The 26,165-nt window shown below is 45.8% G+C and overlaps 1 protein-coding gene across 1 annotated transcript; it reads right to left on the bottom strand.

Moving 5' to 3' along the window:
• Window positions 1–5,034: 5,034 nt before the first annotated feature.
• LOC123050971 (UDP-glycosyltransferase 88F5) lies at window positions 5,035–6,976 on the bottom strand. The gene has a single exon (XM_044473694.1). It carries the CDS (start codon window positions 6,782–6,784, stop codon window positions 5,351–5,353), a length of 1,434 nt encoding a protein of 477 aa, XP_044329629.1. The 5' UTR covers window positions 6,785–6,976; the 3' UTR covers window positions 5,035–5,350.
• Window positions 6,977–26,165: the final 19,189 nt, after the last annotated feature.

Below are 26,165 nucleotides of genomic sequence, written 5' to 3'. Positions count from 1 at the left end.
CGTTTCAAGGACAGCAGACTTCCTCTATACATGTCAATTTTTTTTCCACGCTATCCAACCAGCTTATGTGTTTTTAATTATGGTGTCGAGGAACACGCTCCTTACACACAAACGAATGGAGAATGTGGACGATGAAACTTTATTTGATTTTTTTAAGCCTGTCGTGATCTAATTTTGCTTGCATGTCTTTTTCTAAAATGATTACTAGGGCAACTACATGTTTTTTTGTCGCAACTAGGGGGGGTGGGAGACCTTTGTTTTGTTGGAGGGGGCGACGTCAAAAGACATGGCCCCCAATTTACATGTTCCGCACTAGGGGGCTCGTAAAACTGCATGTCTTTCTACATTGGTCGCAACTAGGGGAGGGGACATTTGTTTTCTTGGTCGCAACGCGGGGAGTAGGGGGGGCACCTTTTTGTTTTGTCGGAGGGGGAGCCGTCGAGAGACACGGGGGCCCATTTTGCATATCCCACACTAGGCACGTAACTGCATGTCTTCTCTAACTTGGTCGCAACTCGACTACCCTATGTTTTTGTCGAATGGGGCGGCGTCGAGAGACATGGGGCCCAGTTGCATGTCCCACACCAGGCATGCAACTGCATGTCTTTCTAGGTTGGTCGCAACTAGAGGGCTTTTTTTGTCTTGTCAGTGGGCGCGGCGTCGAGAGACATGGGGCTCCAGTAGCATGTCCCACAGTAGGCACGCAACTGCATGTCTTTTCTAGCTGGGTTGCAACCTGACTTCCATTTTTTTGTTGGTTGCCGGAGGGGCGGCTTCTAGTTTTCTGGTCCAAACTCGGGGAGGGGGGCGGGCGTACCCAATTTTTTGTCGAATGGGGCGGCGTCAACAGACATGGGGCCCAGTTGCATGTCCCACACCAGGCACGCAACTGCATGTCTTCTAGCTTGGTCGCAACTAGAGGGCTTTTGTCTTGTCGGTGGGCGCGGCGTCCAGAGACATGGGGGGCCCAGTTGCATGTCCCAGACCAGGCACGCAATTGCATGTCTTCTAGCTTGATCGCAACTAGAGGGATTTTTTCTTGTCGGAAGGGCGCGGCGTCGAGAGACATGGGGCCCTAGTTGCATCTCCCACACTAGGCACGCAACTGCATGCCTTCTAGCTGGGTTGCAACTTGACTTCCATTATTTTGTTGGTTGCCGGAGGGGCGGCTTCTAGTTTTCTGGTCCCAACTCGGGGAGGGGGGCAGGTACCCAATTTTTTGTCGAATGGGGCGGCGTCAACAGACATGGGGCCCAGTTGCATGTCCCACACCAGGCACGCAACTGCATGTCTTCTAGCTTGGTCGCAACTAGAGGGCTTTTGTCTTGTCGATGGGCGCGGCGTCGAGAGACATGGGGGGGCCCAGTTGCATGTCCCAGACCAGGCACGCAATTGCATGTCTTCTAGCCTGGTCGCAACTAGAGGGGTTTTTTCTTGTCAGAAGGGCGCGGCGTCGAGAGAAATGGGGCCCTAGTTGCATCTCCCACACTAGGCACGCAACTGCATGCTTTCTAGCTGGGTTGCAACTTGACTTCCATTTTTTTGTTGGTTGCCGGAGGGGCGGCTTCTAGTTTTCTGGTCCCAACTCGGGGAGGGGGCAGGTACCCAATTTTTTGTCGAATGGGGCGGCGTCAAGAGACATGGGCCCCAGTTGCATGTCCCACACCAGGCACGCAACTGCATGTCTTCTAGCTTGGTCGCAACTAGAGGGCTTTTGTCTTGTCGGTGGGCGCGGCGTCGAGAGACATGGGGGGCCCAGTTGCATGTCCCAGACCAGGCACGCAATTGCATGTCTTCTAGCTTGGTCGCAACTAGAGGGATTTTTTCTTGTCGGAAGGGCGCGGCGTCGAGAGACATGGGCCCTAGTTGCATCTCCCACACTAGGCACGCAACTGCATGCCTTCTAGCTGGGTTGCAACTTGACTTCCATTTTTTTGTTGGTTGCCGGAGGGGCGGCTTCTAATTTTCTGGTCCCAACTCGGGGAGGGGGGCAGGTACCCAATTTTTTGTCGAATGGGGCGGCGTCAACAGACATGGGGCCCAGTTGCATGTCCCACACCAGGCACGCAACTGCATGTCTTCTAGCTTGGTCGCAACTAGAGGGCTTTTGTCTTGTCGATGGGCGCGGCGTCGAGAGACATGGGGGGCCCAGTTGCATGTCCCAGACCAGGCACGCAATTGCATGTCTTCTAGCTTGGTCGCAACTCGACTTCCATTTTTGTTGTTTGCCGGAGGGGCGGCTTCTTGTTTTTTGGTTGCAACTCGGGGATGGGGGGGGTACCCGGAGCGGCGTCAAGAGACATGGGGCCCAGTTGCATGTCCCACACTAGGCACACAACTGCATGTCTTCTAGCTGGGTTGCAACTTGACTTCCATTTTTGTTGGTTGCCGGAGGGGCGGCTTCTAGTTTTCTGGTCCCAACTCGGGGGAGGGGGGAAGGTAACTTTTGTTTTGTCGAATGGGACGACGTCAACAGACATGGGCCCAGTTGCATGTCCCACACCAGGCATGAACTGCATGTCTTCTAGCTTGGTCGCAACTAGAGGGATTTTTTCTTGTTGGAAGGGCGCGGCGTCGAAGAGACATGGGGCCAGAGTTGCATCTCCCACACTAGGACACGCAACTGCATGTCTTCTAGCTTGGTCGCAACTTGACTTTTCCATTTTTTTATGATTTTTCGGAGGGCCGGCTTCTAGTTTTTAGGTTGCAACTCGGGGGGTGAGAGTACTTTTTGTTTTGTCGAATGGGGCGACGTCGAGAGACATCAGGCGTAGTTGCATGTCCCACACCAAGCACGCAATTGCATGTCTTCTAGTTTGTTCGCAACTAGGAGGGGCTTTGTTTTGTCGGAGGGGGCGGCGTCAAGAGACATGGGAACTAGTTGCATGCCCACACCAGGCACGCAACTGCATGTCTTCTAGCTTTGGTCACAACTAAGGGGGGCTTTGTTTTGTCGGAGGGGGCGGCATTGAGCGACATGGGGCCCAGTTGCATGTCCAACTATACTCATGCAACTGCATGTCTTTCTAGCTTGGTCGGAACTTAGTGTCTTCCAACTTAGTTGCAATTAGGGGCCTTTGTTTTACCGGAGAGGGTGACAATAAGAGAGGGCAACAACTAGTCATGCAATTGCAAGCGTTGTCCCCCGGAGTATAACTACATATTCTTTTACAAACAATTTTTTTTCTCAAACTAGACCTTTTTTGCTTGGTCGGAAGGGGGCAGCTCCCCCGTGACTCCTCTACCCTCACTATGTGTCATACGAGCACCATAACACCGTTGTTTTAAACCACGCTCGCAAACACAAATCAAGCATGCTCTACCCTCACTGTGTAGAGGATTTATTAAAAAGTAATATTCATATACATTTACTTTCTTCTTTTTGCATTTTTTGATTTCCCAAGGATTTAAGAAAAAATAATTTTTTTTTGTATCTTATTCTAACAGCGGAGCTCATTTTCTCAAAAATAAAAGGAGCATATTAAGGAAGAAGAGTTACTTGTCCAGATCCTCGGACACATTTTTTAATACTTTTTTGTGAAGGAAAGGAGTTTTTTCGAAACGGAGGCAAAAGATTTGTCCTATCGATTAATTAAGCAGAGATAGTTGCCCAACAAATCAACGGAAAACAGTGACTATACACGGTGTGCTGCTGTTTTCTTTTTCTTTTTCTTTTTTTTAAGTCTCCGGAATGTGGACCCAGGCTCTACTTCTTTCTAGAGGTCACCCAACGGCACATAGACACAGAGAGAGAACGGGAAAGGAAGGAAGCCGCATCACGGGGGCGGTCACATCCAAGGTTTCCGGGGCGGAAGTCGCCGGCGACGAGATGCTCGTCGACGCCCGCGGCGAGATGCTCGGTGGCGCCCCTCCAGAGTCCTCGCGCCCCGCTGATGAGGTGAGCTACGGCCCCTTTTCCCCTCTCTCCCCTCCACCCCACACAATCGCGCCCCCGTTTGCGTGTACGCGAGGCGAAATCGAGCTGCGGATGTCCATTTTCTGCAATATAGGATTCATAATTTGTTGAGAATCACGATTCCGTGAGGGAATTGCAAGTCTAGAAGAGGGATTTTGGTGTGTTTTCGTGCAGCGGCATGGGGGGGGGAACTAGCGTGGTCGGCCGTGAGGTGAAATGGGCGCCGGTGGTGCTGCCCGACGAGAAGGTGTCAGGGGCAGCGTGGCCGTCTTCTCCATCGTTCTCCGGCGACACCCCGGCCAGCGCCACGCCCGGTCAGCAGGATGGGGAACTTAGTAGGACTATGTCTGAATTTTATTATGTGCTCTATGAGAGCGTCAGTCTAATTCTGTTCACTGTCAGAAGGCATTCTGTTTGTTTGTGTTTTTTTCTGAACTTAACATGTGGGAGCTGCTCAGATACAACGGCAACTAATCAATTTAGAGAGCGGGGACACGAATCATGGACAGATATGTATGCATGTTTTTGCAGTTTGCTGCTTGTTTTTTAGTTTTGCCATCTTGATATGGGGCGTCAAGTCTAGTCCCCTTGCAGAATTTGCCAACTGGAATTGGAGCGAAATGATTCCTGTACTTGAACAATGTTTGTGCACTCTGTTGCCTGAAAATTCAGAGTATGTGTACTTGAACATGTTTTTATCTGTACTTATGTTTTGAACAAGATATATCTGTGATTCACAAGTAAATGATGGCACCAAAACTGCTAGTATATAGCAGAATTTAGCAGTTTTGTAGTCCCCTCGCTGAATTCACGCAAACTGGAATATGTTTTGCGTCTTGTCCCCTGGCTGAATTTGCTAACTGGAATATGTTGCGTCTAGTCCCCTTGTCTAGTCATTCAGTGATTTGTGAGCATGGGAGGGATTTTGTATTTTGTTGAGATTGCGTCTTAGGAGAATGTACGCACCTAAGAACGTTTTACAATTTAGGTCTGCACAATTTTGTTGCAAACATCCTCCTGAGTTTAGAAGCAAAACATTCAGCCGGATTGATGCGTCCAGGGATGGGGACACATGTACAACAGGCCTCACAAACAGCAAAAACCCAGCAGAAAGCCCATACAACAGTAGCAGCTTGTTGGTCCAGCCTCAACCACGACAAACAAAGTGAGAAGCCCAGCCCAAAGTAACAAACAAACAAACAGGGGAAAAACGAAATAAGCCCAGATGCTAAGCCGTTTCAACCCAGCAGAAACAGAGCTACTTAACAGGCCTAGTCTCAGTCGACTGAGACCTAGACACTCCCTTTAAGCAATTAGGAATTATAAGTGTGCATCTTTTCAGGCTTATCTAGATTTCCATAACAGTGGACTGATATAGATGCTTGATGTTTGCAGCGGACCGGCCAGACCTCCATTATTGGTGCGTGCTGCACCTTATCGCTTCTCAGCCGAGCCTGCATGGTCTCCCATCCAGGCCTCCACCAGCTTGGTGAGCGTCACGTCCGACTCCCCGCCCTCGCCCAGCGCCTCCTTGGCCCTTGTCATGGCGGCCAGCGTGCGCTCCCGGAGCACGCGCCCGCCGTCGGACTCCATCAGCCACCGCACCTTCTTCTCCACCTCGCCGGCCTCCACCAGCTCAGTCTCGTACCCCTCCACCGCCGCGGCCAGCCCCAGCTCCTTCTCCAGGAACACCCGGTTCAGCCGCTGCTCCGCGTACAGCGGCCACGCCAGCATCGGCACGCCCGCCATCACCGCCTCCAGCACCGAGTTCCACCCGCAGTGCGTCACGAACCCGCCCACCGCGCCGTGCGCCAGCACGTCCCGCTGCGGCGCCCACGTCTTGACGACCAGGCCCCTGTCCTCCGTCCGGGCCAGGAAGCCCTCCGGCAGGAGGGCGTCGAGGTCCGGCTCCGGCGGCTCCTCGAACCTCTTGGCCGGGTCCTCGTTCGGCGGGCTGCGGACCACCCATAGAAATCTCAGGCCGCTCGCCTCCAGCCCGACGCCGATCTCCCTGATCTGCGCCGCGCTGAACACGCCCAGGCTGCCGAAGCAGAGGAACACCACGCTGCCCTCCGGCTGCGCGTCCAGCCACGCCAGGCACCTGTCCCCGCCGCGCTTCACGCCCACCTCCGCCGACTTTATCAGCGGCCCGATGCAGTGCACCGGCGCCGTCGGCAGGCCAGGCGGCGTGCACAGCCCGGCGCCGATCGCCTCCACGGCGCGCGGCTCCAATGAGCGGAACGTGTTGATGATGATGCCCCGGGAGCGGCAGAGGTCGGGCGACACCCGCAAGAACCCCCGGTACGCCGAGTCGTCGCGGTCCTGGAGCGGCTTGATCGCGTGCGTCGCCGGGAACGGCGAGATCCCCGGCACGCGCACCAGCTCCTCGCCCATCTCCCGGAAGCTGGCGGCGCTCTGCTCGTGCAGCACCGGCAGGTACAGGAACGAGGCCAGGGCCTCGGCGCCGGACGTGAAGAAGCAGTAGCCCGGGACCCCGAGCTCGGCGGCGAGGTCGAGGGCCACGCTGCAGAAGAAGTCGACGACGAGGACGGCCGGACGGGCATCACCGGCGAGGAGGAAGTCGCGGAGGTGCGGGTTGGAGAGGCGGGCGACCTCGTAGGTGACGGCCTCGGGGTGCGGGGAGGCGAGCGGCGGGAACTGCACGCGGGGCAGGCAGTGGAAGGAGATGGCCGGGTTGGCCGCGGTGACGCCGGCCAGGAAGGGGCCGCGCGCGCCGGTGTCGACGAAGGGCAGCTCCACGATGAGGATGGTGACGGCCAGCCCCCGCGCCGCGAAGAGCTTGCCCAGCTCGATCATGGACACCAGGTGGCCCATCCCCGGCGACGGGTACAGCACCACCCGCTTCATCGCGCCGACGGTACGCTTGCTGTGTCTGCTCTGATCTGGAGTGTGCGTGTGACTGAATGGTGGTGCAGCTGGATGGAGATGGTGAGCGAGGAGGAGCGGCCATTTTTATAAGCGGTGCGCTACGATCTGTGTGGCCATTAATCTGTGATGTTGGTGGTGCGTGTCCAACAGAACAGGATCTGCCATGTCGCTGTCTCCCTATCACCTCTGCAATTTTCCATACAGGGTCACACCACTTTACACCATGCAAAGACGGATGGGTCGACGTGGACCATGTGTGCTCGCCATTGCACCATGTGCAAGATCTATCTAGCACCGACGGGGCAGAAAGAAATTGGCTACTCCCTCCGGACCGGATGTTTAATTTCACTAAAACGTGTGTAGTATTTTGTAATTATGATTAGAAAATGCATTCGATGAGAAATTTGAAGTATATTTTTCAAGGCATGTTTGGTTACTCAAAAAGAAGACCTAAACCCGTGTACGATTGATAAACCCGGACGAAGATAGATAGTACCCAACGTTTGGCAATGTGAAAAATAGGAATTTCTTTTCGACAAGTTTGGCCTAGCATGTCTCAATCATGGTCAGCGCAAATAATGCACCTAGTCCTACCGTTGTGTGTACAACACATTGTGTTGAATGAGGCGAGACATGTTTTGGTTGTTGCGGACACATCCATCATAGTACGTTTGAACGTGAGTAAAGCGGAACATGGATGGATGTGCTCAAGCGGGACTCTCAAATTGTCGTCTCGCCCTCCACCTTTCACATCTCAACGTCGCAGCCTGTGGCGAATATGCTGCAAGAAACATCCCATGAGTATGATCCGAAGTAGGGGTCCCCATTCGCTCTCAGGTGGGACCAAAATTGCCACAAAATGCACAAAATAAACAAATACAGGGATAAGAATACGGCACAAGAGTTAAAGGGTACGTTTATGTCTCAATCGACTAAGATTTCATGGAGTCTCAATCGATTCAAATCTCACTCGACCGAGATTTTCTCAAATCTCCGTCAATTCAGATCTTTGTCAATTTAAAAACCATGTTGTACTCCCACATATATCACAACATATGCGTACAAACAATCACATGGCACCAACGCCCTTTTGACGATTTCCATTCCTTGCCTTCTTTGATGGTTTAGTAGCAACACACCCAAAGGGATGGCCCGGCCCAGTGCAACTTTTTTACTTCATTCATCCGAAAAACAAATTAGTAGCCCATGCCTGTTATGTAGAAGAAAAAAGATCTAGCATTATGCATGTGTCACATTGGAAACAGGGTCCTTGTCAAGAAATGCACATAATACTACACTATGACCTCTAGCTGACGGCCAGGATCTTGTCGAGTAAGTGAGAGCCAAAGTTTTTAGGAAAAGATGAACCAATGACAGCAAGTATGATTGCTACACTAGGCAGTTATAATGGTGAAAAATGAGAGGAGCATGAGGTGACAGACGAGGATGAGAACGATGCTTTAGCTGCCAGTCCGACAACGAACAAGTTAATTAACAACTTTAGTTGTTGTGTCAATTATGTCCATTTTATTTCTTACTACCTTCGTTCTTGTTTATACTAGCAGAAACAATATAATTAAAAAATAAATTCAAATATGAATCCAATAATATAATTAAAAAATAAATTCAAATATGAATCCAACAATATAATTTTTAGTGACATGCATTAATCTTTTTCTACTCAAATATGTGGCTAAATTCAAATTCAAATATTAATTAAACCTATGTTCTTTTAATACTTCCTCCGATCCATATTACTTGCCGCTCAAACGGATGTATATCCAGACGTGAGGGAGTTGTGGGGATGGACTAGTGTCCTGCCAATAGCCGATGGGCAGACATCTCCTGTATTTGCTTTTTAAAATTCCACCAAGGAGAAAATAAACAAATAGATAAATAGAAAGAAATGGCGCAAGTAACATTTCTCCCTAGCAAAATGGAAGTGTAACATATACTCCGTATGTGTGATCCCGGATCATCATCTCATGCTCCGTGTTTCTTGTTATCTTGACGTTATGATCCAAATATAACGCAAGAAACAATGTTGGTGTCTTTTTGAATTCATTCATTCGTTTGTTCATCGAAACAAAATTAGTATTGCCGTCCCGCCTTTCACGTCTAAACGCTGTAGCCTGTAGCGAATATGCTGCAGGAACCATCTCATAAGTATGATCGGAAGTAGGGGTCCCGCTCACTCTCATGTGGGACCAAAATTGTTGCAAAATGCACAAATAAACAAATGCGGGGATAAGACTCCGACACAAGACACTAGTAGAAAAAGAGGCTTCCATACGCCCCCATTAGTCCCCAAAATAATCGAACCGCTACCAAAGGGGTCTTTAGTCGCGGTTCGGGAGGAGACCCGCGACCAACTATCTGGGCCCAGCGCGCTCGGTCGACAGCTGGCGGACGGGAGGGGCTTTAGTCCCGGTTGGCCTGGCCAACCGGGACTAAAGGTCCTCAGGCTGGCCCGAAGGCCTTTAGTCGCGGTTGGCCAGGCCAACCGGGACTAAAGGCCCATCCCTATATAGGACTCAGCTCACTTCACTTAGCCACAATTGGTGCCACTTCTATTCACAATATTCAGAAGGGGGGTGGTGGGTTTGCTTTTGGTTCCTCCTATGCACACAAGGTGTTCGATGAAATGCCCGAGAGCATGAAACAAACATGATATGAAGTGTCCGAGCCACACTTGAGCTTTCTCATTTATTTTTCCTCCGCGATCGCGGTTAGCAACTTGAACCTTTCATGTGTCATTGATAAAATATGCATGTGTGTAGTTCATTGTTTAATTTGTATTATTTCTAGCTAGTTAGTTTAACAAATGCATGATGGTTAATTATATACTTTATATAATAATAATGCAGATGAATCGGCAATGGATGTACGGTACTCGACTCTCCGGCGAGTTCACTACGGGTTTGAAAGATTTCCTCGTAGTGGCAAATGCGAACAAACAGCGAGGTTTTATTATCTGTCCATGTGCTGTCTGTAAGAATCAGAAGGGTTACTCCTCCTCAAGAGACGTTCACATGCACCTGCTTCGGCACGGTTTCATGCGAAGCTATAATTGTTGGACCAAGCATGGAGAAAGAGGGGTTAGAATGGAAGAAGATGAAGAAGGGGATGATATCGATGACAACTATCATGATCATTTCGGTGATACTTTCATGGAGGATGATGCTGAAGGTGGGAAAGGGTTAGGTGAAGGTGAAGAAGAGGCACATGATGAGCCCGCTGATGATCTTGGTCGGACCATTGCTGATGCACGGAGACGCTGCGAAACTGACAAGGAGAGGGAGAATTTGGATCGCATGTTAGAGGATCACAAAAAGTCGTTGTACCCAGGATGCGATAATAGTCTGAAAAAGCTGGGCTGCACACTGGATTTGCTAAAATGGAAGGCACGGGAAGGTGTAGCTGACTCATCATTTGAAAATTTGCTGAAAATGTTGAAGAATATGTTTCCGAAGAATAACGAGTTGCCCGCCAGTACGTACGAAGCAAACAAGGTTGTCTGCCCTCTAGGTTTAGAGGTTCTGAAGATACATGCATGCATTAACGACTGCATCCTCTACCGCGGTGAATACGAGAATTTGAATGAATGCCCTGTATGCACTGCATTGCGTTATAAGATCAGAGGCGATGACCCTGGTGACGATGTTGAGGGCGAGAAACCCAGGAAGAGGGTTCCCACCAAGGTGATGTGGTATGCTCCTATAATACCATGGTTGAAACGTCTGTTCAGGAACAAAGAGCATGCCAAGTTGTTGCGATGGCACAAAGAGGACCGTAAGTCCGACGGGGAGTTGAGACACCCCGCTGATGGAACGCAATGGAGAAAGATCGGCAGAGAGTTCAAAGATTTTGCAGCTGACGCAAGGAACATAAGATTTGGTCTAAGTACTGATGGCATGAATCCTTTTGGCGAGCAGAGCTCCAGCCATAGCACCTGGCCCGTGACTCTATGCATCTACAACCTTCCTCCTTGGTTGTGCATGAAGCGGAAGTTCATTATGATGCCAGTGCTCATCCAAGGTCCAAAGCAACCCGGCAACGACATCGATGTGTACCTAAGGCCATTAGTTGATGAACTTTTACAGTTGTGGGGCAGACCTGGTGTACGTGTCTGGGATGAGCACAAAGAAGAGGAATTTGACCTACGAGCGTTGCTTTTTGTAACCATCAACGATTGGCCTGCTCTCAGTAACCTTTCGGGACAGACAAATAAGGGATACAATGCATGCACGCACTGCTTACATGAGACTGAAAGTGTACGTTTGGGTAATTGTAAGAAGAACGTGTACCTGGGTCATCGTCGATTTCTTCCCCGAAATCAAAACGTAAGAAAGAAAGGCAAGCATTTCAACGGCAAGGCAGATCACCGGCCGAAGCCTGCGGAACGTACTGGTGCTGAGATATTTGATAGGGTCAAGGATTTGAAAGTCATCTTTGGAAAGGGTCCTGGCGGACAATCAGTTCCGCGGGGAGTTGACGGGCACGCACCCATGTGGAAGAAGAAATCTATATTTTGGGAGCTACAATATTGGAAAGTCCTAGATGTCCGCTCTGCAATCGACGTGATGCATGTTACGAAGAATGTTTGCGTGAACCTGCTAAGCTTCTTGGGCGTGTATGGGAAGACAAATGATACAAAGGAAGCACGGCAGGACCAGCAACTTTTGAAAGACCCAGATGACCGGCATCCGGAATGGTTTCAAGGTCGTGCCAGCTACGCTCTTACCAAAGAAGAGAAGGTCATTTTTTTTGAATGCCTGAGCAGTATGAAGGTCCCGTCTGGCTTCTCGTCGAATATAAAGGGAATAATAAACATGGCGGACAAAAAGTTCCAAAACCTGAAGTCTCACGACTGCCACGTGATTATGACGCAATTGCTTCCGATTGCTTTGAGGGGGTTCCTACCGGAAAATGTTCGAGTAGCCATTGTGAAGCTATGTGCATTCCTCAATGCAATCTCTCAGAAGGTAATCAATCCAGAAGATCTACCACGGTTACAGAACGATGTGGTCCAATGCCTTGTCAGTTTCGAGTTGGTGTTCCCACCATCCTTCTTCGATATTATGACGCACCTCCTGCTCCACCTAGGCGAAGAGATTTCTATTCTCGGTCCTGTATTTCTACACAATATGTTCCTCTTTGAGAGGTTCATGGGAGTATTAAAGAAATATGTTCGTAACCGTGCTAGGCCAGAAGGAAGCATCGTCAAGGGCTATGGAAATGAGGAGGTAATTGAGTTCTGTATTGACTATGTTCCTGACCTTAAGCCGATTGGTATTCCTCAATCGCGGCACGAGGGGAGACTAAGTGGAAAAGGCACGATCGGAAGGAAAATCAACGATATGTATGGACGGTCATTCTATGACTGAAGCACACCACACAGTTCTGCAAAATTCCAGCTTGGTGGCTCCGTACTTCGAGCAACACAAGAATATTTTACGCTCGGACAACCCGGGGAAGCCTGAATCCTGGATTAGAAAGGCCCACATGGAGACTTTCGGCAGTTGGTTGTGAAAACATTTAATGAATGACAATGATGTTGGAGATCAGCTGTACATGTTGGCCAAGACACCATCTTCGACTATAACGACTTTTCAAGGGTACGAGATAAATGGGAATACATTTTACACCATCGCGCAAGATAAAAAGAGCACCAACCAAAACAGTGGTGTCCGCTTTGATGCAGCAACCGAGAACGGGCAAAAGGTCACATATTATGGTTACATAGAGGAGATATGGGAACTTGACTATGGACCCTCCTTTAAGGTCCCTTTGTTCCGGTGCAAATGGTTCAAGCTAACAGGAGGTGGGGTAAAGGTGGACGAGCAATACGGAATGACAATGGTGGATTTCAACAATCTTGGTTACCTTGACGAACCATTCGTCCTTGCCAAAGATGTCGCTCAGGTTTTTTATTTGAAGGACATGAGTAGCAAACCGAGGAAACGGAAAGATAAGAAAACGATCAGTACATCATGCGATGATCCAAAGCGCCACATTGTTCTTTCAGGGAAAAGAAACATCGTGGGAGTGGAGGACAAGACAGACATGTCAGAAGATTATAATATGTTTGGTGAAATTCCGCCCTTCAAAGTGAACACTGACCCAAGCATTAAGTTAAATGATGAGGATGCTCCATGGATACGGCACAATCGTAAGCAAGCAGGGACACAAGGGAAGAATTGATGTGTAATAATTTATTGTACCAAACTTTGTTGAATGGATCATGTGAAATTAAACGTACGATGGCGAATCCAGATGATTTGTATTTGGTCGATGAACTGAATGATGTATCAAACCTTTTGTGAAACCTTCAAGGGATCGAGGATGTAGAACAAAACAATCGGTATCGCCATCATACAGCCCTGCCGTGGCTACTGAGTGCATATATGCATACCAAATGCACGGCAGGACGTATGATGGCGAATCCGGATGATTTGTATTTGGTCGATGAACTGAATGATGTATCAAACCTTTTGTCAAACCTTCAAGGGATCAAGGATGTAGAACAAAACAATCGGTCTGAATTTTTAAAATGAATTAGTTTTATTTTTCTGGATTTTTTGAGATATTATTTGTATTTTTAAGATTTTAAAATGAATTAGTTTTATTTTTCTGAATTTTTTGATATATTATTTGTATTTTTAAGATTTTCAAATGAATTAGTTTTATTTTTTGAATTTTTTGATATATTATTTGTATTTTTAAGATTTTAAAATGAATTAGTTTTATTTTTCTGAATTTTTTGATATATTATTTGTATTTTTAAGATTTTCAAATGAATTAGTTTTATTTTTTGAATTTTTTGATATATTATTTGTATTTTTAAGATTTTAAAATGAATTAGTTTTATTTTTCTGAATTTTTTGATATATTATTTGTATTTTTAAGATTTTCAAATGAATTAGTTTTATTTTTCTGAATTTTTTGATATATTATTTGTATTTTTAAGATTTTCAAATGAATTAGTTTTATTTTTCTGAATTTTTTGATATATTATTTGTATTTTTAAGATTTTAAAATGAAAAGTATTTGAAAAAGGACCTTTAGTCGCGGTTCGTGACTAAAGGCTCTTTCCGCGCGGGAACGAAAACGGCGCGAAAAAACCTTTAGTCGCGGTTCGTGACACCAACCGCGACTAAAGACTAAAGGTACCCCTTTAGTCCCGGTTGGGAGTTAATTGCACGTTGGTACCACACTTGCGCACCTACTCACGAATCATTACCATTAGTTATTTTTTTTGCCATGCAGTACCAACTCTAAGCCTAAGTGTTGCAAAACAGTCTAAATCGCGTATAACAGTGTATTGACGCTGTATCTGACAGGCGCTGATGTGGCATATTCTTTTGCGAAAAAGACCCTAAGTTTTTATTTAATCGCGTATATACCCTTGTTTGCGAGAAAAACGTCCGGCTGGAAAAAAACAAATATTCGCGCGCGCGCACTAGCCGGGATTCGAGCCAACGACCAGACGTACGCGGCGCCCGCTCAATACCGCTGTGCTACATCACACATCGCGCTAAATATACTACGCGTATAGTTATACCATTGTCATTCTGTTTTCTATAAAATAATAATTCCTTTTTAATTCGACCGCGCGAGCCAGCCGGGATTCTAACCCACGCCGATACGTTCGCACCGCGAGCTCGCTGCCGCTGCGCCACTGCATCCTGCACGTCTTTTTAGTCCGAGCCGTTCCATTTTTGTGTGTATACGTTTGTTTTCCACATTTCGTTTATCTCTTTTCAGATCGTGTTTATTCTTCGAGCACTACGCTGTGTGTGTTGTATATTGAAAAAATTATACATATATATACAGCGTATATTAAAAAACTGTTTAATATATATATAGGCTGAACGTTATAATAAGATAATTGTATATTGAAAAATGTTCAATATATATAGTAAACAATGTGATGGACATTTTTTTCATACGATACGCTTTTATACGATTAACTTTTTAATATATTGCAATGAATATCTTTTTAATTACAATGCGATAAACATTTTTTAATATCATATAAATATTTTTAGTGTCATATAACATTTAGTACAAAATATTTAATATACACATTTAGTACAAAATATTTAATATACACATTTTTTAGTGTCGCATAAAATATGGAATGGCCCAAAGTATAAAAAGTTGCACGTGTGCTATATGAAGCAAATGTTGCAGTAGTGCAGCGGCAGGGAGTGCGCGGATTCGAATACGGGTAGTATTTTTTTTAGTGTCATACGAAAAACGGAACAGTCGAAAGTATACAAAGTCGTACGCGTGTGAGTTGACGCAAGTGATGCAGTGGTCCAGCGGTAGCGAGCGCATGTTGCGAGCAGATTGGCAAGTGTTCGATCTGCGGCGGGCGAGCGCGCAATTAAATTTTAATTTTGTAGTTTGTAAAATACAAAAAACGGCCGATTGTATAAGAGGACATACGCGTGCAATACGACACAATTGGTGCTGTAGCGCAGCGGTAACGAGCGCTCTGTGCGAAAGCCTGGTCGCGGGTTCGAATCCAGGCTGCGCGCTCTCGATAATTATTTTTTCGGCAGGACCCTTTTCTGGCTAACCAGGGATATATAAGTGATTAAATAAAAACTCGGGGTCTTTTTGCAAAAAAATTGCCACGTCATCACCTGTCAGGTAGTGCTTTACCCTGTCCACCTGGAGCACTCCACCACAACAACCCCATTGCATATGGCTATGCTCGTGTCACGGTGGAAGACATAGTCCAAGAGTTTGAGGACCTGGAGATTGACAAAGCTACACCCGAAGGGGAGAGAAGACTTGGAGATGTCAAGCGCCAGATCATTCTATGGAAAAAGAAGTACATAGTGTTTTCAGGCGAGGCGCCAAGGCTAACAAGTCCACCCCCCTCCAATGGTGGTGGTGGTGGCGGCGGTGGTGGTCGTGGTGGTTCACCTACACCTCCTTCACGCCATTCGACGCCGTCCCCCGATCCACAACCTCCAGCGGGTAAGCAGCCGCCGCCCCCCAATCCTCCTCCGGCGGGTACGACGCCCCCCAATCCTCCTCCGGCGGGTACGACGCCCCCCAATCCACCTCCGGCGAAGAAGCAGAAGCAGGCGTACAGCAAGGAAACCCGCTCCTGGACTATTAACCCGGACCCTTATGTACCTAAGACCACAAGGGTACCGGAGCCATCACTGAAGCCTCTCCACCCAAGGCCTTGGGAACTTAGTGAAGCTGAAACCAAATTGGCGCGTCTGCTCATTATGAGAAATGAAAGGCGGATACGAAGGCGATAAAAGAGCCTGAGCCCAAGCAAGTATTCACTGAGAAGCAAAAGAAGTGGGCTAAGGATTTTTTGACGACACCGTCCCAAGCCGAGCTGAATATGCCTGACGACTATGGACATGAACTTCGTAGGCAAGCAGAAATATTGAAGGAGGAGAAAGAAGAAAGTAAAAAAAGCGGGAAACAAGTTGACCAGCTCGGGATGCAGAATAAACAATCGATCCCCCCGCTCATAGTGAAAGCCGGTCCGGAAGAGGACCCCGAGATCATAGCAGCTGCGGCAGCACTTGGATTGACTGTAGCGAGTGCCATGAAACAAGCGTCCGAGATGGGTTTGACTCTTCGTGCCTCGTTAGACCTTGAGGATGCGCCAGTATGTGAGATAGCATTACAATATGTGCGGAATGGGCCTCTCGTCGAGCCTGCGCAGGAAAAGAGTCTAGCACCACAAATGCGAAATCTGCTATGTTGGTACAAGCATTTCATAACATGGGCCGGCAAAGAATATGTTTATGCGGATGTTACAGAGGAGCATCACACCAAACGGTACTCTGTACAAGTTCATATGAGTGAATTGTTCCAGCTGTTCAATCTGCGCGAGCTCGACAAATCTATCCTGAGTTGCTACGTTTTGTAAGTGATTTATTTCTACCTCATCTCGTTCTTCATTGCCTGCACTATATATATATATATATATTTTCCTAACTATATTGTTGCGTACGCTATTATGCAGATTGAAGATTTGGGAATGCAAAATAAGAAACATCCATGATGTTGGGTTCATTGACCCACATATCGTTAATGGACATGTGTTACAAAATCACCCCGAAGACGTGGAGAAAGACTTGTACAAGTTTCTTAGAAAGCATCAACTCAAAAGTCATATTCTATTTCCTTACCAGTTTGGGTGAGTGTTTCTCTCTTGTGCCCATTCTCTTTTGTTTACTCCATGCATGGTATGTCTAATCGATGAGTTATGCATGACTGTGCATGTAACGTGTCCGCAGGTTCCACTGGATTCTGCTAAATATTGAACTTCACACCTCCAGAGTTCTAATCATGGACTCTATGGATTCGGATTCAAAGCGTTGGGCCGACATGAGAAAAATGCTGCAAAAGTAATTATTTTCAATCATTTGAGCTCTATATCGATCGGTCTCTTTCGTTCATTTCCTAATATCAAGTAACTAATAACTCCCTTGTTCATTTAATTTTCTTTGCCCTGTAGGGTTTGGAGACGGTTCTCAGAAGAAATTGTCGGTGAATTCAAACATGAGCTAGATTTTAGAAGGTTAGTTAATGTGGATAAGCAGCCACCGGGGACCAATCTATGTGGATACTATGTTTGTGAGAACATCCGGAGACACACCTCTGAGCGGAAGGCATCGGATAGCGTGCAGAAGGCGACGGATAACTTGCGGAGGAGGCTTAGTCCAGAAGCTCGCTTCCGACCAATTCAAAATGAATTAGCAGGATTTTTCATGAGGGAAGTCATCAATCCTAAAGGAGAACACTATACCGAGGACGAAGAAATTTATATGCATACCCGAGATTGAAACTTGTTCGAAGTTGTATATGGTCATCCATCCTAATTGTGTATGGAAACTTGTTCGAAGTTGTATATGGTCACCCGAGATTGAATATATATTATATATTCCTCTTGAATTCTTCTTGTTTGAAATTTCATATGCATGTATATAGTAGCGTAGAATATGTGTACTGAAACTTCATCAAAATTAAAATAAAACACAAAATAAAATATAAAAGAAATAAAACACTACAAATTAAAAAGAAACAAGGTTTAGGGAGGCTAAAACCCTAAACCTGCGGAGGAGGCCTTTAGTCCCGGTTAGCCACGAGAACCGGGACTAAAGGTCCTCCGCCCCGACGGACTCCTGGCGCCCACGTGGACGGGCCTTTAGTCGCGATTCGTAAGAGGCGCGACTAAAGGGGGGGGCCTTTAGTCGCGCATATTTAGTCCCGGTTGCACAGCCGGGATTAATGGCCTTTGCGAACCGGGACTAAAGGCCTATTTTCTACCAGTGAGAGTTAAAGGGTCCATTTATGTCCCAATCAACTAAGATTTTCTCAAGTCTCAATCGATTCAAATTTCAGTCGACTAAGATTTCTCAAAACTGCATCGATTCAGATCTTAGTCAATTTCAAAACCATGTTATACTCCTTGCTCCCACATACGTCACACCATATATGTATGAATGATCACATGTCACCAACCGCTCTTTTGATGATCTCGGCTCCTTTGCCTTTTTTGGTGGTTTAGTAACAACGCACGCACACTGACCGTGCTACTCATTCATTTTAAAGAACAAACTTAGTATCCAATATTCCCTATCTTAATGAAATCGGCAGAGCCCCGGCCCGTTTGGTAAAAGACAATGGTATTATGCATTTGTCGCGTTGGGGACAGGGTCCTTGTCAAGAGACACACACAATACTACTACACTATGACCTCTAGCTGGTGGCCAGGAACTTGTCCATTACGTGTAAGAGCAAAAGTTTCAAGGAGAAAAAGAGGGGTTACATTACGCACGACAATCGGTAGATGTTTGAAGGTGAACTAATGACGACATGCATGATTGCGCAAGATTGCTACACTAGACGGTGATAATGGTGAAGAGTGAGAGGAGGATGAGGTGGGCATACGAGGATGAGAACGATGCTTAGCCGCCGGCTTGACAATGAACGGGTTAATTAACAACTTTTGTTGCCGTGTCAATTATTTTCATTGTACTTCCTTCGTCCCATAATATATGATCTTATTACATCCAATATGTGAGACTCAGCTTTGACGCTATTTCCACTCGGCTCTGATGCTTTGCTAGAATCAGGTGCACGACATGTCCATATAACATACTCAAGAGCCAGTTTTAATTTTTAAGAAACACAATGCAATCGTAGATGCTTACATAAAATGTAAGTAGAAGAAAAAAAACAAGTTCTCCCTCCGAACAGGGAGTAAGTGAAAAACATATGAACATGGCGTGATGGTAGGCGGTTTCAGTTTGTGTGGACGACATGATTTGGCATGTCGCTCTATCTCTGCCGCATGGCGGTTTTCGCCCGTTTCACTGGCAAATGATCGAATCTTGATTTCGTTGCGTTGCAACATTTACTATATGCAAAACAAATTGAATTGGTAAGTTTTGTGAGGTTAGCAATCTGGATTGGTAGGCAAACCAACCAAGCAGGCCTCAAGCAGGGGCTGAAGTCCTAATTCTATGTCGCCATGCAGCTGAACTGAACGAGGTGATATATCGATAACATAGTTGTAGACCCGTTCTTATGTCGACGTATCTCTGAACTGAACGAGGTGATGCAACGATAACATAGTTGTAGAGTAGTTCTTCTGTCCGCGTCCCGCTGAATTGAATGGGGCTTACTAGTGCAGAACCGGGCTTTAGCGCCGGTTCGTAAGGGCCTTTAGTGTCGGTTCTGCAACCGGCACTAAAGAGTGATGACTAAAGCCCCCCCCCTTTAGTACCGGTTCGGCACGAACCGGCGCTAACGTGCCACCACGTGGCACGAGTCAGGTCCGGGTGCGTGTAGGACATTAGTACCGGTTGGTAACACCAACCGGTACTAAATGTTTGGGTGTGTTTTGGTTTTAATTTTTATTTTTCCTTTAGTTTTGTGTTTTCAATTTAATTTAGTGATTGTTTTACATTATAATGAGTTGTTAAATCATTAGGTGAAAGTACCGCAGATTAGTTTCGACTGGATGCATGTGGATCCTAGCTAAGTGATCAAGTATATGCCATATCCATATTACTTGATCACTTAGCTAAGTGATCAAGTATATGCCATATCCATATTACTTAGCTAGGATCCATCCAGTTGAAACTAATATGCGGTTTCTTTCATAAATGATATAATAACTCATCATCATCATCATCATATTAATATAAAAACTCTTGCATCATATCATCACCAACAACAGTATATACTAGCTAGCAAAGATATCATCGAGTTCAACATGATCATGATATTATAAGCGTTCATAACACCACAAAAGCAAATCACTCTTTGAGATTAAGTTCAGGACGAAGAACACGGACACGCATGAGAGGGCAACAAGTACTAAGAGCATGATAACTAGCTAAATCACTCCTGCTGCTCTCTCTCAGGTAAAATAGCATAGAACATGTATAGCTCTCCTGATTCATCATATTGGAGCATGCAGATGAACCTGTCTCCTAATCGTGGGCTGCACTTTTGATTGCTGCCCCCTAGTACTTCTCTGCGATCGTTAACAATTTTGCTCCAATCTTTCACTATTAAGCATTCATCGCTTTCAGAAATCATGAATGCACTCATGTGCACTGTAGGCTATCTTGGCCGTAAGCTAACAATTGACATGCGACCTTTAGTCTCGATCCACTGAGGCACAACTGTCATCGGGAGTCCCTGTTGAAGAACATCGTATAGTAATTAATATACTTAGCAGTGAAAGTTTAGCTTGAAAAATAATGTATGCAAAAGATGCACTGAGGACTAATAGTAAAAATCTTACCATCTTTCCTAAATACATGTGACCGTAGTTCAATACGATCACTATTGGTCGCACGTTTTGAGTACCAAGATTTTCAAATTCAGGAAAATGATTTCTCTTAACAGCATCAAGATCCTCAAGCCATGAAACATAATGACTTATCTCCTCGCAGTTTAGTTCAGCTCCGGGACAGTAGTAGGTCCTGTCTACCAAGTGCCGGACATGTTTGCTTGAATGGAAATAAGCTGTCAATAGAAATTAGTTGTCAACTATTTTTGAATAAACAATATCAAAGACATAAATATGGTTGAGAAACTCACATAATGGTAGAACTGGAGGCGTCTGCACATCGACCCAGATGTCTCTATTACCTTCAATATCATCTTCCGGACGAATATAAAAGGTGATAACCATATCAGGCTCAAATGCATAAGCCTTGCATAGTGCTTGCCAAGTTTTGCATTCAAAATAGGTGTACGTGTCTGCATTGTATAATTTGACGTTGAAAGTATAACCATGCACTAGTAGAAAAAGGGTCTATTGTCCCGGTTCGTGAGGGCCTTCTGTCCCGGTTTGTGAACCGGGACTAAAAGGTCGTTACTAATGCCCTTGGCCTTTAGTCCCGGTTCTTACACGAACTGGGACAGAAGGTCCTCCACGTGGCCGCTGCGGCCAGCCCAAGACGGAGGGCCTCTGGTCCCGGTTGGTGACACCAACCGGGACCAATAGGCATCCACGCGTCAGCATTTCAGGGGCTGGGGTTTTTTTTTTGAAGGGGGGGTTTTGGGGGGTTTTGGGGGGTTAATTTAGGTTTTTATTAGGTAGCTATTAGAGAGAAGTGTCCTCTCTTTATCTCCGTGCTTGGTTTACCAACGCTACGTACTGCTATGCCTAAACATGGCTTAGATTGAAGTGAAGGCAACATGTGGTGCATGTCGAAAGTAATACTAATCCTAACTTGATCAAGTTTGGATTGTACTACTTTCGACACGCACCACATGCATGTTGCCTTCACTTCAATCCAATCCATGTTCATTTCACCCGCTGATATATAATAACTCTTCATGCGCGCATCATGCATCATCATATATAATAACAAGTCCTACTAATCATCATCATACAACTTCTACTCGTTATTAATAACAAGTCATACGATCATCATCCTCACAGTCATCGAACCAACCCTACTTAATTGTTCTTAGCACATGATCATCAGTATTAGGTAGGACCGAAATACCCTCTTTAAGGTAAAATAGCATAAAACAATATAGACCCTGACTCTCCATTATGGAGAATGGAGATCATCCTGTCTCCAATTCTTGCGCTTCGCTTCCTTTTGCTTCCAAGAACCTCCTTGCGACTGTCCATACATTTTTTCCATTCTTTGATTTGCATGTCTCCACTTCTTTTAGAAATCCGGTATGGACAGTTGAGATTCGTAGGATGACCTGGTTGTATATTCAAAACATCAAGCCTACCATTCTGATACATCAAATGAGGCACACAATCCTCTGGGATTATCTGTTGAAAAACATAGTAATAACTTCATAGTTAGCAATGATGTACTAGTTTTAGAACTATGCAAAATATGCACGGATGTCGTAATAGTAAGAAATCTTACCAGGGTATCTCCATAGTAGTTACCGTAGTTCAACACGTGCACTAGTGGCACGTATTGACCATAATGTTGAGGAGTTTGATTGTAGATATTGTAATTCTCAATATCAGTACAAAATCCGACCAGATGAGTTTTCTCCTTATAAGTTAACTCAGAGCCATCGGTGTAGTAGGTTCTGTCTACCATGTTCCGCACATTGTTTGAACAATCAAAATAAGCTGTCAATGAAAATAAGCTGTCAACTATTTTGAAATGAACAATATAAATTAGCTAATAACTATGTTTGAGAAACTCACATAGCGGTAGAATTGGAGGCGTATCAACAAGGACCCAAATGTCCATATTGTCTTGCTCGATGTCAGGATCACCAAGATCCATGGTGACAAGCATACCCTCATCAAAACCATACATCTTGCAAAATGCTTCCCAATTTTTGCAACCAAAATGGGTTACGCTCTCAGAATTATACAGCTTTACTTCAAAATCTATATCATGATGGGTCCTTAGGTGAATTTTCTTTGTTTCCATACTTTCATGGTCTTCAAAACCCATCCTCTCCAAGACGTAGCGTCTTGCATGGCATGGGATAAGCTAGCCGAATTGTAAAAGATGAAAAGTACACGTTGAAATAGTTGAAGTCGTGCTTAATTACGAAAAAATAACACTTGTCGTCGTTGCGTACCGTTTCAACATCGAAGGTCTCCTCCAGCTTAATACTGAAGCGCCGATCTTCGTCCAGGTGAGGCCTGTCGCACTGACCTCGGTCGTCGTGGCACCAGTCGCACTCCCCCGGGAGACTTTCATCGTCCGAGTACGACATTTCCTATGTTCATAATTCAAATATTAAACATCTACAATTAAATATATGTACTAAAAAACCTAAGTTAGATCATTATTATTCATCACGGGTTGACTATCGGTTTGTCGAGTCTTTTCTTGAAAACTCTCAGCTCACGTGGTGTATACATTCGACCGTTGGTGATGGTCGCTCCTCCCTTTGTCCCCGTGTGCATTACACCAAAATGTCTAGCACACGGGAACAAAGGAGAAGCGACCCCCACGACAACAGTCGGGATTCTTCGTCCTCTCATATATATATGGTGGAACTCTCCCTCACTGATTTCTCTCTGACATTTGTGACCGTCGGTGATGGTAGCTCCTCCTTTCGTTCTCGAGTGCATTACACCAAATTGTCTAGCACACGGGAACGAAGGAGAAGCTACCCCCACGACAACAGTCGGGATTCTTCGTCCTCTCATATATGGTGGAGACTCGACAGACTTACAGTCAACCCGAAATATCGTTTAATTATCTTTCTAAAAGAGGATTTGGCTGGTCTCACCTCGATGTCAGAGGGGGCGGTGACGGGGACGACGGCGGGGATGATGGAGGGGCCGGGGGCTCCTAGATTTCTGCGAAAACAAAAACCCTGTAAGCTATCAACTAATCATAGTGCTCTCCAATTTTAGCATTCAAAGTAGGATCGGAGTAGTTTTCCACTTTGAGCATTCAATAAGCAAAATCAAATCACAAAATAAAGTAGTATTCAAATTAGGATGCATTCAATTATAAGCAAAACTACATCATCTCCATGCGTCCGTACATCGTCGAATATTATCACTAATACACCTCGAATACTATCATACATATAGCATCGCTAGTACAGCTAGAACAGTAGCGCCCGACGGGTATCGGCGCGGGCGGTGGACACCCAAAGGGACGGAACCATCACAGGATCATAGCTCCAGTGAGATCCCTGAAGAACCTGCCAGGTATTGTCGAACCTGCCCTCCAACGCAACCATGTAGCGACGGACGTGCTGGTCCTCCTCGCTGACACGGTGACGTACCACCTCCGCGGTGTCCGGAAGCCTCGGCACCGTCACTGGCCCACGCGAGCGCCACCAAACAAGGATCGGGTCAACGACGGGCTGGTTCCTCACCAACCTACGCCCACCGGAAGGTAGCACCTCCCAAAACCAGCCGGCGGAGCCCAGTCCCGGACATGGCCCCTCTGATCAAGCCGGCCTCCTCCGCCGAGTCGACGACGAGGATGCGGGATAGGCATCGTCGACGTCGATGCGGGAATAATTGCTTTAACTAAAAAAACAAACTAGTTCTATTAATTTCCTTGCTAAAAATAAACTACTTCTATAGTAAAATAAACTAGTTTTGTTAAATCAACTAGTTCAACTACTAATTAAGCACTTACTATAAATAAAATAAAGTAGTTTTATTAATTAATCAACTAGTTCAACTACGAAGCACTTACTATAAATAAATAAAATAAAGTAGTTCTTACTAAAAATAAACTACTTCTATATATAGTAAAATTTAATAAAATAGTTCTATTAATTAATCAACTAGTTCAACTACTAAGCACTTACTATAAATATATAAAATAAAGTAGTTCTTACTAAAAATAAACTACTTCTATATATAGTAAAATTAAATCAAATAGTTTTATTAAATCAACTAGCTAGTTCAACTACTAAGCACTAACCTAAAATCGATATGTACTAATAATTAACCTCAATAAAAAATTAATACATATATGAAAAAAACGTATATAAACAAAAAAAATTGTATGAACATTATATTCATACATACATAGCCACATCCATTCATCATATAGCTACCACATACATATATATATACATTATATATATGAAAAAATGCAATGAACAAAAAAATAATACAAATTATATGAAAAAAATAAACAGAGTCGTGGCGTGGCGGCGGCTCACATCGGGCGATGGAGGGCGACGGCGTGGGCGGCGGAGGGCGACGGTGTGGGTGGCGGAGGGCGACGGCGACCGCGGCGGGCCGGGGGCGGAGGGCGACGGTGACGTACGGGCGACGGCTCGGGGGCGCGCGGCGGAGGCCGACGGCGGCGGGGGGCGGAGGACGATGGCGACGGGCGATGGAGTGGGCTCGGGGGCACGGGCGACGGCGACGGCGGCGGGGCAGCCTGGCGGCGTAGATCGAGCTCGCGGCGTCGTCGGGCGGGGGGAAACTGGCGATGGAAATCTGAAAATTTCCTAAGTGCTGGCTTATATAGCAAAGGCTTTGGTCCCGGTTCAACGCACAAACCGGAACCAATGACCACCCTTTAGTCCCGGTTGGTGGCACCAACCGGGACCAAAGGCCTCTTTTCACCAGCCCAAAGGGCGGGAAGTAGAGGGCTTTGGTCCCGGTTGGTGGCACCAACCGGGACCAAAGGGGAGCATTGGTTCCGGTTGGAGGCACCAACCGGGACTAATGTGCTGGCGCGGTGCGGTGGGAAGTTTAGTCCCACCTCGCTAGCTGAGAGAGCTCAGCACCTGTTTATAAGTTGCGTTGCAGCTCAGGTGCTGAGCTCCTCTCTAATATGCAGGCATTACATGCCTACCTTTGTCACTGCCCTGTTGGGCCTATTGGGCCTGCGGGCCTGCATCCTGGCCCATGTGCAGATGGGTTTCTAGTCGTATGCAGGCCGTGTGGCCCATTAGGCAGCATTTTTTTATTTTTTCCAGTATTTTTTTGTTTTTTGAATTATTTATTTTCTTTTGATTTTTGCTTTATTTTTTTATTCTTTTTGCTTTTAGCTCAGAATAATTATAAATTTTCTGTTACTCCATTAGTTTCCAAATTTGAATAGTTTAAATTTTATACGGAAACTCGTCTGTTACAAAGGGATTTCATTTTTTAAAACTTATTTGAACTCCTGACTTTTTGTGTGTTCAAAATGCACCATTCAAAGCTACATCACCATTTTTCAATCCTTTCTAACTTCATTTGTTATTTTTCATGCATTTACTAATTATTTTGAGCTATAAGACCTAAAATTGAAAAGCATTTCAAATGAACTCTAAAAAGGTTGAAAGTTGGCATGATATCATCATTTCATCCACATAGCATGTGCAAGAAAGTTGAGAGGGTTACGGCAAAAACTGGATGCACTTCGTGTACAAAACG

The sequence above is a fragment of the Triticum aestivum genome, chromosome 2D, assembly GCF_018294505.1.
Source record: "Triticum aestivum cultivar Chinese Spring chromosome 2D, IWGSC CS RefSeq v2.1, whole genome shotgun sequence".
In the NCBI taxonomy this organism is placed as follows: Eukaryota; Viridiplantae; Streptophyta; class Magnoliopsida; order Poales; family Poaceae; genus Triticum; species Triticum aestivum.
Note: the sequence above shows the minus strand (reverse complement) of the source record. Positions and strands in the feature narration are given on the sequence as shown.

Bases quoted from the DNA above. Each gene is read 5' to 3' on its own strand.
- LOC123050971 (XM_044473694.1), bottom strand. From the start codon at position 6,784: ATGAAGCGGGTGGTGCTGTACCCGTCGCCGGGGATGGGCCACCTGGTG.